The sequence below is a fragment of the Salvelinus sp. IW2-2015 genome, linkage group LG33 (assembly GCF_002910315.2).
Source record: "Salvelinus sp. IW2-2015 linkage group LG33, ASM291031v2, whole genome shotgun sequence".
Taxonomy (NCBI): Eukaryota; Metazoa; Chordata; class Actinopteri; order Salmoniformes; family Salmonidae; genus Salvelinus; species Salvelinus sp. IW2-2015.
This window is the reverse complement of record NC_036872.1, coordinates 12,380,313-12,402,880: the sequence shown is the minus strand read 5'-3', so window position 1 is coordinate 12,402,880 and position 22,568 is coordinate 12,380,313. Positions and strand designations below refer to the sequence as shown.

The window sequence follows — 22,568 nt, the reverse complement described above, 5'->3', positions numbered from 1 at the left end:
TTCTAGCCAATGCAGATACGCTTTTGAATAAAGGGGCCAATCTGTGTCTGTGACAGCACCATTGAGACTATCTCCATTTTAAAGTAGTCAATTTCTTCTTCTTCATTGGCTAATTGCTCCCAACTCATAGGAATCCCCACCCAGTTGACTACTTTAAAATGGTGGAAGTCCTCATTGGCAATGTCCATAATAAAATTGTATATATCATGAGTCCTCTATCTATCTTTATGACAACAGGCACAACTCCAATATCAAAGTTGTCGAAATGCCACCATTACGAAATGTCTATTGATCAAATAAGCCCCACGTAGCAAATTAGCATTTCAAGTTTTTTTTGACCAAATTGACAATCTCACATTGGTCTCCATAAAAAAAATCTTTCGTGGTCTTGTTTTGTTTAACAGATATTGGGCGAGGAGAAAAGGGTAGCCTAGTGGTTAGCGCGTTCGGCCAGTAACCAAGAGGTTGCTAGATTGAATCCTCGTGGTGACAAGGTACAAATCTGTCGTTCTGAACAAGGCATTTAACCCACTGTTCCTAGGCCGTCTTTGTAAATAAGAATTTGTTCTCAACTGACTTACCTAGTTTAATAAAAAATACTCGCTTCGCCTCTTCTCTCTGAAGAGAGAGTGGGACAAGCTGCGCAGACTCTGCCACCAGCGCACACGCATGTTCTTGTCTGTCTGGATTTCTCTTTTGTACCATTAGATGGAGACAAATATCGATATTTCAGACGGTATATATACCGTAATAAAACATATCTGTTTTTAATCTTACAAAATGGTAATAGATTAGTCTATATTATTACTTACATAATATAGACCATATCATTATCAGTTTTTTTTCTTCAGCTTGGATTTCTTGTTTTTTCGACGTGCCTGTGTCTTTAAAACTGGACTGGCCCTCAATCACATCAAAGTCCCTCCCTCTCTTTTCAGCACTAACTCAACCTAAATAAAATGAGCAAAACACAGTAACTGTAGCGTGCGATCAAACGAAGTGTATATCATGTGTGGTGGATCTAAGGTTAACGAGAGAACATTCGAACTAACTTTCAATTAGATGCGGACTAACGAATTAACACGAAAAACAGGAATTACAGTGGAAATGTACAATTGTTATTGGACTTTCACTAAATCATTGGATGGAACGTATGGATATAGCACAGTGCTGCTGCTTTTACGATGAATGAAGGATCATTGTCTACTGACATTACTTACAGAAGATAAGGACACTTTATGTTTTTGTTGTTGCAGGAATCTGAACTGGGTCGTCATTCTCAGTCCTCATGGCATCCTATACTATGCGAGTTGATATGTTGATAACTAACGTTAGAACCATAAGAAAAATGTGCACGAGTCTTCTGAAAACTGTATTCAGTCAGTGAAGTGTGGAAATAGCTTCTAATGGCCATTATAAGTCATACTTTAGAAATTATTTTGATTGGAAACTAATCATATCGTTTAGTAGAATTTTTTGTAGAAGTTTCTACTCTATTCTCAGTGAACTACGTTATTTTTTTAAATGGTCGAACCAGTGGGTTTTGTAGAGGCTTGGAAAGCCCAGTTCCCGGAGTCAAATCCCCCAAACATGGAGCTGAAATCGTTGGGGGATGTTGAGCAGGAGCTTGAGAAATGCAAGGCATCTATCAGGCAGCTGGAGTTGGAGGTCAACAAGGAGCGCTTTCGGATGATCTACCTGCAGACGTTACTGGCCAAGGAGAGGAAGGCATATGATGGACAGAGATGGGGCATCAAGAAGATGTCCCTAATGAATATTGGAGACCAAGCCAGTGTTTCAGACACCCAGAGATCCCACTTAGATGAGCCTTCATTGGAGGAGCAGCCAGGAGAGGTAGTTGACACAGGGTGTAAACAGTATCCAGAGGGAGAGGTGGATGGGGTGTCTCCCTCCAAACAGAGTGGTGGCTTCTCCCCTCACAGGCCTACAGTGGGTCCTCCAGACACAAATCTGGACAGGGTAGGCATGGGCTCAGTAGCAGCACTGAGGTCCAACTTTGAGCACATCAAGAGAGCCAACTCTCACACGGCAGGAGATGGGAAAGGGGTTGGTGGAACAGAGAGACCCTTTTACGTGAACATGGAGTACCACCATGAGAGAGGCTTAGTGAAGGTCAATGACAGGGAGGTCTCAGACAAGATCAGCAGCCTGGGCTGCCAGGCCATGCAAATGGAGCGGAAGAGGTCCCTGCACTCTCTACCTGGGAACCTATCCACTGCGACGGGGGAGATCCGCAAATCTGTCCTCCGAGGCAGATCCACAGAGGGCGGCTGTGGCTACAATGGGCTGTATGATGATGCAGCAGAGGTGAACCCACATTTCTTCAAGGACAGTGTGATCCGTTCCAATGGGGGGAGACAACCGGCAGACTGTCAGCCCTACACCAGTGTGTATGTCGGGGGGATGATGGGGGAGGGGAGGATCATCCACATCAGGGACCACAGTGTGGAGGAGGACTCCCACCTCACCTGGCCAAGGCGCTCCTACTCACCTGGGAGTTTTGATGATGTTGGGGGCGGCTACACCCCAGACTGCAGCTCCAATGAGAACCTAACGTCCAGCGAGGAGGACTTCTCCTCTGGCCAGTCAAGTCACGTGTCACCAAGTCCCACAACCTATCATATGTACAGACCGAAGAGCCGCTCTCCGTCCCAGATTTCCCAGCAGTCCTTTGACAGCAGCAGCCCCCCCACCCCTTTGTCTCAGAAACGTCTGAAGCAGCAGGTGTTGGTGTCCGAGGCCTCCATCGTGGGTGTCCGTAAAACAGGTCAGATCTGGCCCGACGATGGGAACTCCACTACATCTAGTAGGACCTCGCATGACAACAGTCTCCATGGAGATCTGGGTAGGTCTGCAAGGACATAGTCTCTGTCCTTTTGTAATCAAGATATTTTCTATCCTCTGTTTTCATTTCCATTTGATGAGACACTGTATAAAAGCACGAGAATTGTTAATGCACCCTAGGGCTCAATAACCACTACCGTTTCATGTTTATTAGAGATGCCTGTACTTGCCCTAACCTAGACCTCTCCTCAAGCACGGATGTGCTTACAGTATATGTGCACCTGCAACATGTCGAAGGAAAAGAAGGAATTATTTAGATCTAGTGTACCATGCATCTGCCAAGAAGTTTTCCATATGAATACATTAAACCATTAGCACAGCCCAACCATTGCAAAGCACCCTAGTGCTTGTGTGGTTCTTTGTAGATTGTACGACTGTTTTGTTTTCACTTTGTAAACATGCCTGTCCCCCCCCCCCCTCTGCTCTCCTATTGAGTGGACTAGTGCTCTTGTGGACATGCCCTGATTGAGACAGTGCGTGCCCTCAGGCTGCCCAGTCACTCGGCCCTGTCCACCCAGAGTGTTTTTGTGTCAGCACACATCAGCGTTGTTGTCCTTGGCTAGAAGTAATTAACTTAAAGGGGCTTGTGTAGCGTGATGAATTTAGGGAGGCTCTTTGTTGGGGGTGGGGAGGAAAAGGGCTGATAACTCTCACTAAAAAGAGGACGGAGGGCTCAAAGTGTGTCACATGGCTTCCCATCAAAATCTCAGGCCTCGGTGTTTCCTGTTGTGATGTGTGAACACAATAGGAGAATCACTCATGCAGAGTATGTATTGACACTGCAACAATGTAGCAATGTTAAGTGGGATGGGGTGGTCTTACTAGGTGCTGCCAAGGACAGTGAAGAGTGAGTTCCCATGCAAAATATTTATGAAAGCTTTAATACATGAGAGGCTGTATGATTTGTCTATGATGGTGAATCAATTAAAGAAATGATTGTCTAAGTGAAAAGGGGTGACTCAATGCCACATATTACATGATTTCACTGAAGTCTTAACAGACGGTCTGTTGTAGTGAATCCGTCAGGGTCATTGGTTGCTAGGCTCAACAAATAAAAGCTATGCGAATTCATATGAGAAGAGCCAAAACATTTTTTGACGTTATTACAAAAAATACATGCTGATTGGAGCAGATTTTCAGTAGCAATTGTTGAGAACAGGCTGTTATGTAAGGTGATGGGCTAGAAAACATTTAAAACCAAACATGCAATGAACAAGCAAATTGTCTGAGAACTGTAAGCCAGTGTTTGGCTCTTCTGACAGAAATACAGATTCCTTTTGACTTGTGGTCAAATATTTAGCTTTTTTGATATTACAATTACACTATCATGGGTTGTTTTCTACATTGTCTCGCCACATTATTGTTTATTCACAATAACACCCATTTACCAATGCTGCTTGACCTGTAGGAAATGGGGAAACAGGCTATCAGATACAAAGACACATGTTTTGACTGAAGCCTTAGTAAACTGGACAGTTAGCTTACTGTGATTGCTGCAGCTTGCTGGTTAAATGTTAAGCAGAAACAATGCCGCTGAGCCTGGCCCTGGAGTGGTGGTCTAAATGGCCGTGTTGCTGAGGTAACAGTCCTGCTGCAGGATCACTTCATGTAAACCGGGCTTCGTGGATTAATGGAAATCTGGATTTATTTTCTGATGTCGTAAGAACATTAGGGCTATTGCGCACATTGCTGGATCAGTGCTGTGGTAAGCAGTGGTTTTTAGGCGAGCATGACAATCCACTATTCTCTATTTTGGTCAGTGATTTTGAGCGAGTATGGGAAAATCAGTTTTTCTTTTTGTTTTATAACAAAACTCATTGCAACATTCAGTAAATTTCATTTTAATCTGCTGAGTAAAGCTAGCTTATAATGTCAATGTTATAAAGGGCCACTGTGCTCCAGTTACATAAGCGTTCTGGTGACTATTTAGCTTTACAAGAATCGGAATGACTTTATTTGCCAAGTACATTTGCACATACCTGGAATTTGACTTAGTGAATAGGTGATGCCAGCAATAGACAATATGCAGAACATGTCAGCATAAATAATATAAATACAGTAAACGTAAAGCTGATTTACAGTGAGGATATACAATTTACAGACATACCAAACATTCGGAACACCATCCTAATATTGAGTTGCACCCCCCTTCATTTTGCCCTCAGAACAGCCTCAGTTCGTTGGGGCATGGACTCTACAAGGTGTCGAAAGCGTTCCACAGGGATGCTGGCCGGTGGCGGGTGGTGCTTTAAAAAAAATGAATGAGCTTTGCCTTATTTCTATTAGAGCATATTGGATGACTGTCATTCATATTCCATTCACCCAGCTCAATGTAACCGTGATCGGTTTAGGCTACTACACGATACTCACATTTTCCTGTGCCCATCATGAGGTTACTATAACCCTATAAAAATAAAAATTCAACAGAATCGGTGGAATGAATACACCCCTGATCACACGCAGCAATATAAAAACAGCATGATCACTTTGCCTACTTGCATATATAATTCCTTCTTGCAACTATCTACATGCTCTCCTCTCACTTTTTCCCTTCACTTGTAGACTTCAGTGTATAACACATCTGCTGTCTGTGACCAGGTGAAAAAACCTTTCAAAAACAAACCTTCATATCATGACTGCTAACCGCTACGCACAGCCTATGTTGTTGTCACCTCATAGTCAACATAGCTACTAGAACTAACACTTTAGTAAACCCGCTACAATCATACAATACAGTCAGCAAGCAGTTTAGCAGTTACACCGGCGGGCCCCGATGGTAATAAATGATTAAAACCAAAAGCTTACCGTGACTTGGAAGAGATTCAGTGTTGGATAGCCATAGTCAGTTAGCTAACATAGCATCCCTCTCTGTCTTGAGCCAGGTGTTTGAGTAGGCTAAACTAGCTAGCTGCATTCAGTTAGCTAAGTGAAAGTTTAAAAAAATACAACCAAATATAGCTAGCTCACTGTCTCGCTTGTCCTTAATTTTGGAAGAAATTAATTTGTTCAAAACTGTTATGCTTTCAGTACTAGATTACTTCTCTGAACTTTTGATTGGGTGGACAACATGTCAGTTCATATAGGTTGGAGGACATCCTCTGGAAGTTGTAATAATTACTTTGTAAGTCAATGGAAGGGGGTGAGAACCAAGAGCCTTCTAGGTTTTGTATTGAAGTCAATGTACCCAGAGGAGGACGGAAGCTAGTTGTCCTCCGGCTACCACATGGTGCTACCCTACAGAGTGCTGTTGAGGCTACTGCAGACCTTCATTGCAAAATAGTGTATGGTGATGTGAAATATATATATATATATATATATATATATATATATATATATATATATATATATTTTAAATGAAATTCACTGAGGAGGATGGTCCTCCGCTGAGGAGCCTCCACTGATGCTGGCCCATGTTGACTCCAATACTTCCCACATTTGTGTCAAGTTGGCTGGATGTCCTTTAGGTGGTGGACCATTCTTGATACACACAGGAAGCTGTTGAGTGTGAAAAACCCAGCAGCGGTGCAGTTCTTGTCACACACCGGTGAGCCTGGCACCTACGACCATACCCCATTAAAAGGCACTTCAATATTTTGTCTTGCCCATTCACCCTGTGAATGGTACACAACCCAATCCATGTCTGTCTCGAGGCTTAAAAATCCTTATTTTTCCTGTCTCTTTTCCTTCATCTACACTGATTGAAGTAGATTTAACAAGTGATATCAATAAGGGATCATAGCTTTCACCTGGATTCACCTGGTCAGTCTGTCATGGAAAGAGCAGGTGTTCTTAATGTTTTGTGTACATTGACCTGGCCAGTTTATTAGGTACACCCATCTAGTACCGGGAGATGCTCTATTGTGTTGAGGTCTGGGGACTGCACAGAAGTTAAAGTTGACTGAACTCGCTGTCATGTTGCAGCCAATGTTTTTCCACTCCAAATTTATTTATATAGCCCTTCTTACATCAGCTGATATCTCAAAGTGCTGTACAGAAACGCAGCCTAAAACCCCAAACAGCAAGCAATGCTGGTGTAGAAGCACGGTGGCTTCCACTCAATTGTCCAGTGTTGCTGACCGTGTGCCCACTGGAGCTGCTTCTTCTTGTTTTTAGCTGATAGGAGTGGAATCCGGTGTGGTTGTCTGCTGCGATAGCACATCCGTGACAAGGATGTCGTTCTGCACACCACTGTTGTACTGCGCCGTTATTTGTCTGTTTGTAGCCCGCTTGTTAGCTTGCACGATTCTTGCCATTCTCCTTCGACCTTTTTGCCCACAGGGCTTCCGCTGATTGGATGTTTTTATTTGTCGCACCATTCTCTGTAAACCCTAGACACTGTCGTGCGTGATAAGCCCAGGAGGGTGGCCGTTTATGAGATAATAGATCCGGCGCGCCTGGCACCAACGACTATAGCACGCGCAAAGTAGCTTAGATCACTTATTTTACCTATTATAAAGTTCAATCGAACAGTGGCTGCATGCCTGTCTGCCTGCTTTATATAGCAAGCCACGGCCACGTAACTCACTGTCTGTAGGAGCGATCCATTTTCGCTACCGGGGTGTACCTAATAAACTGTCCGGTGAGTGGATACCTACAATATATATGCAGAGGAAGGGATGCTGCCGTTACAAATGTATACAGTGTTGTGCAGAGGTTTTATATGTTCCTTTCAAATGGCAGTGGCTTCATTTGAATTCATTTAAGTTGCACTAAGTCATTGCTACATTTTAAGAAGAAAATACATCTCCAATGTTGTTGTTTTTGGGGGGGGGGGGTTCTCTGTGACTGCATGAGCGGCGAACCTGTCAAACACAGGGTGGCACTGACAGGTACCCTGCAGCCCTCCTAGTGTTTTACTACCTGGCATGGTGGCTGGCTCTGCCTGAAAAAGGTCAGCCCTGGCATTGGGTACAGTACTGACTGTCATAAATGGGCCTCAGTCCTTGCCACACTGACTCCACCAACCCTGCTTTACCTCTTGCTTGTAATCATGGGAAAACAGCCCGTCTAAAATGGTCACATCTCTAAGGTCTCGTCTTCCTAGAATAGCACAGGAATAAGAGAATGAGCACATTCTCCTCGTTTGTGGATATCTAGGCCAATTGTCAGTCCTGGCTGTGAATAGAGCTGCTGATTAGCTGTGTGGCTTAAATGAGGCCACTTCTATGATGTGTCTGCTTTGCCATAGTTAATTATCACTATGACATTGACAGACATGCCAGTGGCCAGGGCTTTTTCCTACTGTATGGCTCACAGAAATGTCTTATGGCTAATGATGAGTACATTATAAGATGGGCTACTGGGGCTTGTGTTTGTTAGAATGTCTTCAGTTTGAGTGAACCTCTGCCAGGCCAAGAGTAGCCTCTGCTTAGTATCAATTAGACAGGTCTGTATGTCTCCTTTGACACAAATGTGAAGCTTTCACTTAGTCTGTTTTGTAGTGATCCTATCTCTCTGGGTGTCTGGCATCAGTCCAGGGCTGTATTTGTAATCACAGCAGGAGGTAGAGAGATGGTGGTGGCCCACCCTCCAGGTTAACGGTCCAATCATTAATCTTTCAGAGCTCCTGATGAAGCTCACACAGGCTGGTTTTTGTACCTGAACGTCAACATTCTCAGCTTTTAGTCGTTAAGGAAGCAAAAGAAATGGGCCACTCACTCCCCTTTTGAGTTTACATTCAAGACTTGTGTCTAAAAATGTAGATGAAGTGGGGCCAGCACAGAAAAGGGACAGAGCTCTTGTGCACCGTGAGTGAGCTCTGTGTTTCCTGTCACCTGTCCTCCCAGGTGGTTGACTTGGGAAAACGGTGCAGTGGGAGTGTTCCTGGAGAGCTGGCAGGGGATCAGAGCAGCAGGCCAGGGCCCTACCAGCTGCAGTCAGAGGGAGCACAGGGACAAACACATCATTAATCTCTCAAATGAGCAGACCCTGTCCAGTTCAAGTTACACCAGCATAGGGGTAAATGGTTGGGCAGTAGCCTACTTGGCACGATTTCAACTCTCAACCTTGAAATACTTTCAGATCTAACAGAACATGGACAGTCCTCTACATTATTTTAAGTGCAGTCGGCCTACTACATCCAGGTTTGAAAGTACTGGTGTCACCCCAGGCTGTTTTCCATATCCAGATATTTTCTTAAAGATAATGGTAGAAAAGCATGAGAAATGTTTGAGCTTTTGTCCCTCGCTCCAGGCTTCCCTCTTCGCTCTAATCCTCTCTTGTGCTCTGTTTCGCCCCTCTGGTCCCCTTGGTCTTAGCTCCACTCCCAGGTCCTACTCAAAGGGCCCTCTGTGCTGCTGGCTGGCAAGCCAAGTGTTTATGGAATGTCTCAGCTGCTTGTGGGGTGTAGGGGGAACACCGCTAATGAAATGTAAAGTGCTGTATGAGCTTACCTCTCCACAAACAGCCTGACCCCTGGGGCTTGTTAGACAATAATTAGTTTGTGGATATTGCTTCTGGCAGACCCGGCTCCACGAGGGGGCAAAAGGGGGCATAACGGGCTCGTTGATTTTGTCCATCCACACCAGACGCGATCAGGACATGCAGGTTGAAATATCAAAACGAACTCTGAGCATACTGACTATATTAATTTGGGGACAGGTCAAAACACATATGAAACATTTAGCAAGCTAGCTTGCTGTAGCTAGCTAATTTGTCCTGGGATATAAACATTGGGTTATTTTACCTGAAATGCACAAGGTTCTTTTTTTTGTAGAATTTGGACCCATTTTGGGTCCAAGAAAATCACAGAAAATCGTGTGTTCTCTACTCTGACAATTAATCCACAAATAAAAGGGGGAAACCTCGTTGGTATCTAGTAATATCTCCTCCTTCAGTCTTCTTCTGTGGATTTTATATGGTGGTTGGCAACCAACTTTAAGGTGCATTACTGCTACCAACTGGACTGGAGTGTGGACCTCGTTCATCTTTCAATCACCCCCGTGGGTATGATTCATAAAAACCAATGAGGAGATGGGAGAGGCGGGACTTGCATCGCATCAAGTGTCTAAAATAGAAACAAGTTCGGGCGGTGTGTTCAGCATGTCAGAACATGAACAACTTCCTAGTTAAGAACACTAACAATATCGAAGAAAATGAAACGGATTCTACAAGAACCAATATCTCTCCCTAAAAACACAACCCTATGGAAAAATCCTTGGACAGCTTTTCAGAATTAACAGATTGATCCACATGGAAAACTAAAGGCATAGAAACAGGAAATTACTTTCTATTAGGAAATAAATACATTTCCATGACATAATTAAAAAGTAATTTTGGACTGACTAGTGTAGATAACTTGAAAGTTTCATACCAAGAATTGTCTATTTGAAATCGTTTGGGCATCATAGCAATCTTGCGGGAATCTTATTTGAGTCCGAAAAGGATATTCATATGATGGGTAAGATATACAAAACCTTGCGGAGTTCATAACCAACTGACAATCTCTTAGAAAAAAATATTAACTATTGGAACCAAGACTTAAAAGTAACTGATATTGGCACAAGATGGAGGGAAAGTTGGAACATAACTAACAAAATTACAGTTAACGACAGCAGAGTCGTGTCTTAAGTGCAAAACTAACAACGACTCAATAATCCATGCCTTCTGGGAATGCTATAAAGTCTAAATGTTATGGGCAGAGTTCGAAAGTTGGTTATCAGAAATATTACAATGTACAGTGGGAATAAAAACTATGTAAACCCTTTAGAATGACCTGGATTTCTGCATAAATTGGTCATAACATTTGATCTGATCTTCATCTAAGTCACAACGATAGACAAACACATTCTGCTTAATCTAATAACACAAAAACAATTACACTTTTTCATGTCTTTATTGAGCATACCGTGTAAACATTCACAGTGCAGGTTGGAAAAAGTATGTGAACCCTTGGATTTAATAACAGGTTGACCCTCCTTTGGCAGCAATAACCTCAATCAAATGTTTTCTGTAGTTGCAGATCAGACCTGCACAATGATTAGGAGGAAAACTGTTTCAGTTCAGCAATATTCTTGGGATGTCTGGTGTGGACCGCTCACTTGAGGTCATGCCACAGCTTCTCAATTGGGTTGAGGTCAGCACTGACTGGGCCACTCCAGAAGGCATATTTTCTTCTGTTCAAGCCATTCTGTTGTTGATTTACTTATGTCTTTTGGGTTGTTGTCCTGTTGCATCACTTAACTTCTGTTGAGCTTCAATTGGCAGACAGCCTTACATTCTCCTGCAAAATGTCTTGATAAACTTTGGAATTCATTTTTACGTCGATGATGGCAAGCTGTCCAGGCTCTGAGGCAGCAAAGCAGCCCCAAACCATGATGCTCCCTCCACCATAGTTTACAGTTGGGATGAGGTTTTGATGTTGGTGTGCTGTACCTTTTTTTTCTCCACACTTAGTGTTGTGTGTTCCTTCCAAACAACACAACTTTAGTTTAATCTGTCTGCATAATATTTTGCCAGTCGCGCTGTGGAACATCCAGGTGCTCTTTTGTGAACTTCAGACATGCAGCAATGTTTTTTTTGGATAGCAGTGGCTTCTTCCATTGTGTCCTCCCATGAACACCCTTCTTGTTTGGTGTTTTACGCATTGTAGACTCGTCAACAGATATGTTAGCATCTTCCAGAGATTTCTGTAAGTATATAGCTGACACTCTAGGATTCTTCTTAACCTCATTGAGCATTTTGCGCTGTGCTCTTGCAGTCATCTTTGCAGGATGGCCACTCCTAGAGAGAGAAGCAACAGTGCTGACATTTCTCCATTAACTTCTTTGGGACTGAGTAGCTTGGATAAAAAGGTGCCCAGAGTAAACTGCCTGCTACTCATTCCTAAAAGCTAGAATATGCATATAATTAGTAGATTTGGATAGAAAACACTCTGAAGTTCCTAAAACTGTTTGAATGATGTCTGTGAGTATAACAGAACTCATATGGCAGGCAAAAACCTGGGAAAAAAACCAACCAGGAAGTGGGAAATCTGAGGTTTGTAGTTTTTCAAGTCATGGCCTATCGAATATACAGTGTCTATGGGGTCATATTGCACTTCCTAATGCTTCAACAGTCTTTCGAACCTTGTTTGATGCTTCTACTGTGAAGGAGGGGGGAATGAGAGCTGATTGAGTCAGGGGTCTGGCAGTGCCACTAGCTCAGTCTCGTGCGCTCCTGTGAGAGTTAGCTGCGTTCCCTTTGCATTTCTACAGACAAAGGAATTCTCCGGTTGAAACATTATTGAATATTTTTTGATAAAAACATCCTAAAGATTGATTCTATACTTTGTTTGACATGTTTCTACGAACTGTAATATGACTTTTCGTCTGAACTTTCACCTGGACCGCGCCTCCTGAGTTTGGATTTGTGTACTAAACCCCCAAACAAAAATGAGGTATTTGGACATAAATGATGGACTTTATCGAACAAAACAAACATTTATTGTGGAACTGGGATTCTTGGGAGTGCATTCTGATGAAGATCATCAAAGGTAAGTGAATATTTATAATGCTATTTCTGACTTCTGTTGACTCCATAACATGGCGGGTATCTGTATGGCTTGTTTTTGTGTCTGAGCGCCGTACTCAGATTATTGCATGGTGTGCTTTTTCCGATACGTTTTTTTGAAATCTGACACAGCGGTTGCATTAAGGAGAAGTTTATCTATAATTCCATGCATAACAATTGTATATTTTAGCAATGTTTATTATGAGTATTTCTGTAAATTGATGTGGCTCTCTGCAAAATCACTGGATGTTTTGGAGGCAAAACATTACTGAACATAACGCGCCAATGTAAACTAAGATTTTTGGATATAGATATGAACTTTATTGAACAAAACATACATGTATTGTGTAATGTATTGTAACCTGTCACTCATCTAAATGATTGAGTGACAGGTTGGTGCAAAATCTGTATCTGCTCTGTGTCAGCACAATGGACAGAGCCTGCCGCGTGTGTAGGGGGCTATGGAAAGCCACTGGGACGGTTAGGTATGACTCCCTTTGGGTTTCCATAAAATGCGGGGGACAAAATGCTTCTCATCTTTGGTAGGCTAATTGAATAACGTGGTACGCCTCCGCCTGTAATATTTAGATTTATAAGGGCTTGATCAAGTTTACCATTGAAGCTGCTTCACTCAACTCTTTCACGCCCCACACCACTACAGAGTTATCTTCTTAGCTAGCTGTAAAAGCGTTAGTGTTATTAGTCTGAGCCTATTTAGCTAGCTCGAACCAGCTAATCTGCAACTGCCACAATGGATATCAGAAACAAAGTCGGAGAGCGACGAGCAGCAGCACCATCAAATGACTGAGGCCAAGCCAAGCAGCGACGATGCCGCCAAGCTCCAGCAGAGATTTGTATATAATGACAAGATACCTATGTCGATGAGGGGTGTTGACGTCAACCGCCTGTTTTCAATGGAGAGATGCTATGCTACTAGCCACGTCATCAATATGCATAGCCATCTCGAGACAACTCTGATATAAAGTGTTTTTTCTCAAAGTTGCTGGGATGTCACGTGTCCTTATATCAGTACATTCGTAACAACCTAAGCATTATGAAACTTGTATTCGATCAAATATACCTCACGTAGAAGCCATTACATTTTTTGTTGACCAAATTCGACACTCATACAAAAACTCCTCCGCTTGGTAAGTGAAAGAAACAACTCCACCTGCTGGAGAATACAGATTTTTGGCCTAGTTGTCCATCTCGCTTCGCCTCTTCCTCTCTGGCTCAAGCTAGCGCCGTATACAGAGCCTTCCCCCTCTTCCACAAGCGCCGCCAGTATAATGGCCCCACAACCCCCTCCACCTCCACTGTTCCTGACGATCTTGGAAAAGAGGAGCCAGCCCAGGTTAGCCTAGAATCCTACCCTAGCTGCAGGTTTTATGTCCAAACATTTTATTTTAATGCCAACTGGTTCATAAGAAGAGTGGCTGGAATACTCGGTTACTGCAGATGCAGAGTTTTGTTTAACATGTCGAAAGTTTTGTGTTGGGTCCAATGCTGGGTCCAATGCTAACACAGACAAGGCCTTTAACCAAGCTGGGTGTTCTAACTTGAAGCATGCTATTGATAGTACCAAGGGATTCGCTAGGCAGGCATCAAGTAAAGAGCATTTGATATGCACTGTGGAAAGAAAAACAAGTTAGGGTATGGGTACTGAGGTGTCAACTTGTTAATGATGGGCAGCTGGCAAGAAATCGTGTCGGCGATTGTGGACATTATTGAGTTCCTTGTTTCAAACCAGCAACCACTGCTGGGGACATTGCACGTGATAGAGGGGAGGGGGCAGTGGACTTTTGTTTCTCTCCGAAAAGACAAGGAACTTGCCAAGGTGTTGAGCAGCATACCCCACAATGCCACATAGACATCATACGATATTCCAAATTAAATCATAGGGCTCATGAGTGAAATAGTCACTGAGGAAGCTACATCCGAGAACAAATTTATCCACTTTGACAAACGTGTTCAGTCAGCACAGAAGAAGCATGCTACACCTGAGGAAAGCTCAACTAATCCAACTCCCTCCAATTTGAGGGAGATCTTTCAAGAAGATTTCTGAGCAGTAAAAAAACAATCTAGGTGTTTTAAATTAAAATCTTGCTTTAGTTTGTAGGGCCCTGTCCATGGTGCTGATAGAGCGCAGCGGAGATTTCGCGCCAACCTGTTACTTCTTGATCAAAAGAATTTGATATTTTATGTTCATTGTGATATATAAGCAGAATTCAATATAATTCCAATGCAAGAACCCAAATGATGCCTCCGGGTATAGCTATAAATCGGTATGTTACATCATAGAAATAGATACATTCTATTATGGTTTTCTTGGTAGCCGATTGGTTTTCATGGTTGTTAATGGAACTATACCTATTGGAAAACGTGTTGATGGTAGGCCGGCATTGATTATCTGGGTCAATTGATTCACAGAAGTGTATTGTGCCATATCACACCGTGTTGCTGAACTCATTAGCACCGAGTGGCATGATTTTTCATGTTTGACCTATTTATTTGGCAAGACAGCTGTACATGGCTGCATCTCATTTGCCTATGCTTGGATCTCCATTCACCTTTTGTGTAGTGCGTTTGTTTATGCTGTTAATGTTACTGGCCTACATAGATTGTGTCATGTCTTTATCGATCTGATATTTTGTTTACTAGGCCTGCTACTTGGCAACGCTGTTTTTGTTCTGTTCGCATTCACAGTTGTCAGTATTCTAAGTCAAGTTGCTGTTCAGTATTTTTGTTTGCATGCATGAATAACTAAGCGACTACTTTCAGCATTTAGTTTGCATTATTTTGGTAAGACAGCTGTGTGTACAAATGTATTCACATAGGGTAATTCACCTATTACAAAAATACTATCTAATCTTGTAGCCTATATTCATTACCAAAACGGACTTGGTTTAGTGTGTAGGGCGCTGTCCCTTGTGCTGATACAGATTTCGCACCAACCTGACTCACTTCAAAAGCACTCAATGATCTCCGAGTCTCATCATTTGAACTTCGTTTGTTGTGGTATAATGTGATATAAGCAAAATTCTATATAATTCCAATGCAAGAACCGCCGTTTTCAACTACCCCGTTAGTCACTTTATCCTGGTGCCAGGTCTGTGGCAAACACTATTTCATGTATTTACTTTAACAAGATGTACTGTTGATGTCTGAATAATTTATCCCGGATAAACTCAGCAAAAATAGAAACGTCCCTTTTTCAGGACCCTGTGTTTCAAAGATAATTCCTAAAAATCCAAATAACATCACAGATCTTCATTGTAAAGGGTTTAAACACTGTTTCCCATGCTTGTTCAATGAACCATAAACAATTAATGAACATGCACCTGTGGAACGGTCGTTAAGACACTAACAGCTTACTGACGGTAGGCAATTAAGGTCACAGTTATGAAAATTTAGGACACTAAAGAGGCCTTTCTACTGACTCTGAAAAACACAAAGAAAGATGCCCAGGGTCCCTGCTCATCTGCGTGAATGTGCCTTAGGCATGCTGCAAGGAGGCATGAGGACTGCAGATGTGGCCAGGGCAATAAATTGCAATGTCCGTACTGTGAGATGCCTAAGACCGCTCTACAGGACTTACAGCTGATTGTCTGTGCAGTGGCAGACCACGTGTAACATCTGCGCAGGATCGGTACATCTGAACGTCACACCTGCGGGACAGGTACAGGATGGCAACAACAACTGCCCGAGTTACACCAGGAATGCACAATCCCTCCATCAGTGCTCAGACTGTCCGCAATAGGCTGAGAGAGGCTGGACTGAGGGCTAGTAGAACTGTTGTAAGGCAGGTCCTCACCAGACATCACCGGCAACTACGTTGCCTATGAGCACAAACCCACCGTTGATGGACCAGACAGGACTGGCAAAAAGTGCTCTACACTGACGAGTCACCAAGGCCTGTACTCTGGAGCGGGATCGATTTGGAGGTGGAGGGTCCGTCATGGTCTGGGGCGGTGTGTCACAGCATCATCGGACTGAGCTTGTTGTCATTGCAGGCAATCTCAATGCTGTGTGTTACAGGGAAGACATCCTCCTCACTCATGTGGTACCCTTCCTGCAGGCTCATCCTGACTTGACCCTCCAGCATGACACTGCCACCAGCCATACTCGTTCTGTGCATGATTTCCTGCAAGACAGGAATGTCAGTGTTCTGCCATGGCCAGCGAAGAGCCCGATTCTCAATCCTATTGAGCACGTCTGGGACCTGTTGGATCGGAGGGTGAGGGCTAGGTCCATTCCCCCCAGAAATGTCCGGGAACTTGCAGGTGCCTTGGTGGAAAAGTGGGGTAATATCTCACAGCAAGAACTGGCAAATCTGGTGCAGTCCATGAGGAGGAGATGCACTGCAGTACTTAATGCAGCTGGTGGCCACACCAGAACTGACTTACTTTTGATTTTGACCCCCCCTTTTGTTCAGGGACACATTATTCCATTTCTGTTAGTCACATGTCTGTGGAACTTGTTCAGTTTGTCTCTGTTGTTGAATCTTGTTATGTTCATACAAATATTTACACATGTTAAGTTTGCTGAAAATAAACGCAGTTGACAGTGAGAGGACGTTTCTTTTTTTGCCGAGTTTATTAGGGGAAAACACATTTGTGCCTTCTTTTTTAGCTAGCATCACACCTTCAGTGTATCAGTGTGCGTGTGTGCGTGCATCCTGTAGGTCACAGATTGGAACAATTTATTGAGCCTTGATATTTTGTTACACAGAGCATTACTGTGACCATCCTGAGCTATTTCAACACACTGATTAGTAGGTGTGCTGGGCTGGGCGGCTGAGTTCTGACCTACACTGCTCTATGGCTGGCGCTAATTTTAGGCTGTCCCATAACAGATCTGAGCGGAGCGCTGGTGGGCCTCACTACTCCTACTGTGCCTGTGGTCGGCCTCCCTCCCATTTCAACAAAGTTCTTCAGATGTGCCAGAATGTGCTGATATTTGGTTGGCTCACGCTCTGCTGATTGCCAAAACACCCAGTCAGCTTCTTCCAGGGCCGGTGTGCCCCCGCCCCTTCACAAATGCCACATTTTCAGGCCTGGTTCTTTTCAACCTGATGGGGAACGCTCAATCAGAGAGAAACCAGATGTGCTGAAGTGACGTGACTGCAGTACTGAAAGATCCACCCAGCCCAGTCCTTCCTGGGTTAGCTGTGAGGGATGTAAATACTCCTTTGGAGTGGTGTGTTTGAATTGCAACTTTTGTAGGCTGAGGATTAGTAAATTGAATTGTTATTGATAAACAATTGCACCATTTATAGTTTTCTATGTGTCTTTTTATATTTAGCGAGGAGAGCTCTAGAAGTCATACCCGTTTTGATGGTAAAAAGCCATTATCACACCCGTATCCTCTCTGTTAGCTGGCAGCTGTCTCCCTAGTGACCACACAATCAAGATGAAAATCCATTAGTGGAGGCAGAAAGTGGCCAAACCTCTTAACAGCATCACACATTTGGCATCTTCACTGTTTTTTAGATTTTTAAAAAGAAGTGCCATATCTCCTCTGATCTATGAACGTGCAGTCTGAGGCGACAGAGAGACTGTCATTGTGATACATGTAAAACTAAAGTTATTATTCCTGGACCATAATGTCTTAAAGGGAATACTGTATTAGCCCTGTCTGTGGAGAATTGCTGAACATTTGTGGCTCATTTTTGAATTGGTGGACCCGTTTTGTTCATTGCGTCCCACCACGGTTAGTGTGCGTCCAGATGGGTCAAGCAGGGTCTCTACAGGCTGTCACTCTGGTTACTCTCTGGACCATTCCCTCCTTAAGTTATTTCCAGAACTACCGACCAGTTCATCTTTCTTTCCATAGAAATATTTTGTGTCCTCTAGCCAATGCAGTGAAGTGTGACAGTGCTTTGATGCATGCATCACACTGAGACTCTAAAAGCAACACCATTCAGCATCAACACAATCAAGCTCTCTGTCTTAATCCAAAGGAGAAAGACAATGGCCTGGAAACTATCCTTCAAGACAAGTTTATTTTTTTTAAGAGTGCATTCATATGTAAAGGATATCCTGTATTCCACTGAAACGGACTGTGTGAACCCTGCCCTGTAAGCAAGGTCACATCTGTTGTGATCAGATTGTATTTGTCACATGCACCGAATACACAAGTGTAGACCTTACAGTGAAATGCTTCCTTACAAACCCTTAACCAACAATGCAGTTGTATAAACTGAGCAAAAAAAGGAATGTCCCTTTTTCAGGACCCTGTCTTTCAAAGATAATTCGTAAAAATCCAAATAACTTCACAGATCTTCATTGTAAAGGGTTTAAACACTGTTTCCCATGCTTGTTCAATGAACCATAAACAATTAATGAACATGCACCTTTGGAACGGTCGTTAAGACACTAACAGCTTACAGACGGTATGCAATTAAGGTCACAGTTATGGTAACTTAGGACACTAAAGAGGCCTTCCTACTGACTCTGAAAAACACAAAAAGAAAGATGCCCAGGGTCCCTGCTCATCTGCGTGAACGTGCCTTAGGCATGCTGCAAGGAGGCATGAGGACTGCAGATGTGGCCATGGCCATAAATTGCAATGTCCGTACTGTGAGACGCCTAAGACAGCGCTACAGGGAGACGGGACGGACAGCTGATTGTCCGCGCAGTGGCAGACCACGTGTAACAAAATCTCCACATAATCGGTACATCAGAACATCACACCTGCGGGACAGGTACAGGATAGCAACAACAACTGCCTGAGTTACACCAGGAATGCACAATCCCTCCATCAGTGCTCAGACTGTCCGCAATAGGCTGAGGGAGGCTGGACTGAGGGCTTGTAGGCCTGTTGTAAGGCAGGTCCTCACCACACATCACAGGCAACAACATTGCCTATGGGCACAAACCCACCGTTGATGGACCAGACAGGACTGGCAAAAAGTGCTCTTCACTGATGAGTCACGGTTTTGTCTCACCAGGGGTGATGGTCGGATTCGCGTTTATCGTCGAAGGAATGAGCGTTACACCGAGGCCTGTACTCTGGAGCAGGATCGATTTGGAGGTGGAGGGTCCGTCATGGTCTGGGGCGGTGTGTCACAGCATCATCGGAGTGAGCTTGTTGTCATTGCAGGCAAGCTCAACGCTGTGCGTTACAGGGAAGACATCCTCCTCCCTCATGTGGTACCCTTCCTGCAGGCTCATCCTGACATAACCCTCCAGCATGACAATGCCACCAGCCACACACAGAACGAGCAGTATGGCTGATTTCCTGCAAGACAAGAATTTCAGTGTTCTGCCATGGTCAGTGAAGAGCCCGGATCTCAATCCCATTGAGCACTTCTGGGACCTGTTGGATCGGAGGGTGAGGGCTAGGTCCATTCCCCCCCAGAAATGTCTGGGGACTTGTAGGTGCCTTGGTGGAAGAGTGGGGTAACATCTCACAGCAAGAACTGACAAATCTGGTGCAGTCCATGAGGAGGAGATGCACTGCAGTACTTAATGCAGCTGGTGGCCACACCAGATCCTGACTCTTACTTTTGATTTTGACCCCCCCTTTTGTCCAGGGACACATTATTCAATTTCTGTTAGTCACATGTCTGTGGAACTTGTTCAGTTTGTCTCAGTTGTTGAATCTTGTTATGTTCATTCAAATATTTACACATGTTAAGACATTTACACATTTACACGTAAACGCAGTTTATTTTTTTGCAAAACATTAGTGTACAAAACAATTAGGAACACCTTCCTAATATTGAATTGCACCCCCGTTTTGCCCACAGAACAGCCTCAATTCATTGGTGCATGGACTCTTCAAGGTGTCAAGCATTCCACAGGGATGCTGGCCCATGTTGACTCCAATGCTTCCCACAGTTTTGTCAAGTTGGCTGGATGTCCTTTGGATGGTGAACCATTCTTGATACACACGGGAAACTGTTGAGTGTGAAAAACCCAGCAGCGTTGCAGTTCTTGACACACTCAAACCGATGCACCTGGCACCTACTACCATACCCCGTTTAAAGGCACTTAAAAATGTTGTCTTGCCCATTCACCCTCTGAATGGCACACATACACAATCAATGTTTCAATTGTCTCAAGGCTTAAAAATCCTTCTTTAATCTGTCTCCTCCCCTTCATACACTGATTTAAAGTGGATTTAACAAGTGACATCAATAAGGGATCAAAGCTTTCACCTGGATTCACATGGTCAGTCTACAGTGTCTTCACAAAGTATTCATACCCTTTGACTTATTCCACATTTGGTTGTGTTAGAGCCTGAATTCAAAATTGATTAAATAGATTTCTCACCCATCACATCCCATCACATTCTCACTACACACAATACCCCATAATGACAAAGTGAAAACATGTTTTTAAACATTTTTGTTAATTGATTGAAAATGAAATACAGAAATCTAATTTACATAACTATTCACACCCCTGAGTCAATACATGTTAGAATCACCTTTGGCAGCGATTACAGCTGTGAGTCATTCTGGGTAAGTCTCCAAGAGCTTTGCACACCTGGATTGTACAATATTTGCCCATTTTTATTATTTAAAAAATTCTTCAAGCTCTGTCATTGGTTGTCTAGACAACCATTTTCAGGTCTTGCCATTAGATTTTCAAGTAGATTTAAGTCAAAACTTCAACTCTGCCACTTGATAAACTCCAGTGTATATTTGGCCTTGTTTTAGGCTATTGTCCTGCTGAAAGGTGGATTTATCTCCCACTGTCTGGTGGAAAGTGTACTGAACCAGGTTTTCCTCAAGGATTTTGCCTATGCTTAGCTCAATTCTATTTCTTTTTTTATCCTGAAAAACTCACCAGTCCTTATCGATTACAAGCATACCCAAAACATGATGCAGCCACCACTATGTTTGACAATATGGAGAGTGGTACTCAGTAATGTGTTCTATTGGATTTGCCCCTAACATAACACTTTGTATTCAGGACAAAAAGTTAATTGCTTTCCCACATTTTTTGCAGTATTACTTTAGTGCCTTGTTGCAAACAGGATGCATGTTTTGGAATATTTTTTTAGTCTGTACAGGCTTCCTTCTTTTCACTCTGTCAATTAGGTTAGTATTGTGGAGTAATTACAATGTTGATCCATCCTCAGTTTTCTCCTATCACTGCCATCAAACTCTAACTGTTTCCAAGTCCCAATTGGCCTCATGGTGAATTACCTCAGCGGTTTCCTTCCTCTCCGACAACTGAGTTAGAAAGGACACCTGTATCTTTGTAGTGACTGGGTGTATTGATACACTGTCCAAAGTGTTGTTAGTAACTTCACCATGCTCAAAGGGATATTCAATGTCTACCAATAGGTGCCCTTCTTTGAGGGGCATTGGAAAACCTCCCTGGTCTTTGTGGTTGAATCTGTGTTTGAAATTGATTGCTTGGCTGAGGGACCTTACAGATAATTGTATGTGTGGGGTACAGAGATTAGGTAGTCATTCAAAAATCATGTTATACACTATTATTGCACACAGAGTGAGCCCATGCAACATTTTATGTGACATGTGAAATTTGTTAAGCAAATTTTTACACCTGAACATATTTAGGCTTGCCATAACAAAGGGGTTGAATTTTTATTGAATACTTGTTGACTCAAGACATTTGAGCATTTTTTAAATTAATTTATAAACATTTCTAAAAACATAATTCCACTTTGACATTATGGGGTATTGTGTGTAGGCCAGTGACAAAACAATCTCCATTTAATAGATTTTAAATTCAGGCTGTAACACAACAAAATGTAGACAAAGTCAATACTTTCTGAAGGCATTGTATGTCATGGAAAGAGTAGGTGTTCCTAATGTTTTGTACACTCGGTATACATATTGAGTAGGTATATGTGTATATATCCTTGATGCAATTCCAGTCATTTCCAGAAATACACAAAAATTATTTTCAATTAGAAAGAATTTGAATTGACCCCAACCCTGCTTTGGGGTGTGTGTGTGTCAAACCTCCTGTCATCGTTCTCCACAAAACAGAGTTTGTCAGAGGTTTTCCGATTTTGTTTCATCTACAGGGACCGAGTGCATGGTGCCAGTGCCGAGGTTATGCTCTCTAGACAGGGATTTGAGAGCGTTTTAACCTGTTATGTATAGCAGGTAGCTATGTTTAGTGGCTCCCTCTGTAATGACTAACTTGTGCACTAAACAATCACCATTTCCAGATACAGGCAAGGATCCTCTAAGCCTGATGAACTTTGGTTTACTAAACACAAAGATC

At 43.1% G+C, this 22,568-nt stretch overlaps 1 protein-coding gene across 2 annotated transcripts in view; it reads left to right on the top strand.

Annotated features, from left to right (window-relative positions):
- Nucleotides 1-945: 945 nt before the first annotated feature.
- The window catches only part of bcr (BCR activator of RhoGEF and GTPase), a 45,777-nt gene continuing 24,154 nt past the window's right edge, over nt 946-22,568 (top strand). Inside the window, exon 1 of one of the 2 annotated variants that reach the window (XM_023978753.2) lies at nt 946-2,866. In XM_023978753.2, coding sequence (XP_023834521.1) covers nt 1,525-2,866 — 1,342 coding nt within the window. In that variant the 5' untranslated portion in view covers nt 946-1,524. The remainder of the gene's footprint in view (nt 2,867-22,568) is intronic. The other variant, XM_023978752.2, reaches the window with a different exon arrangement.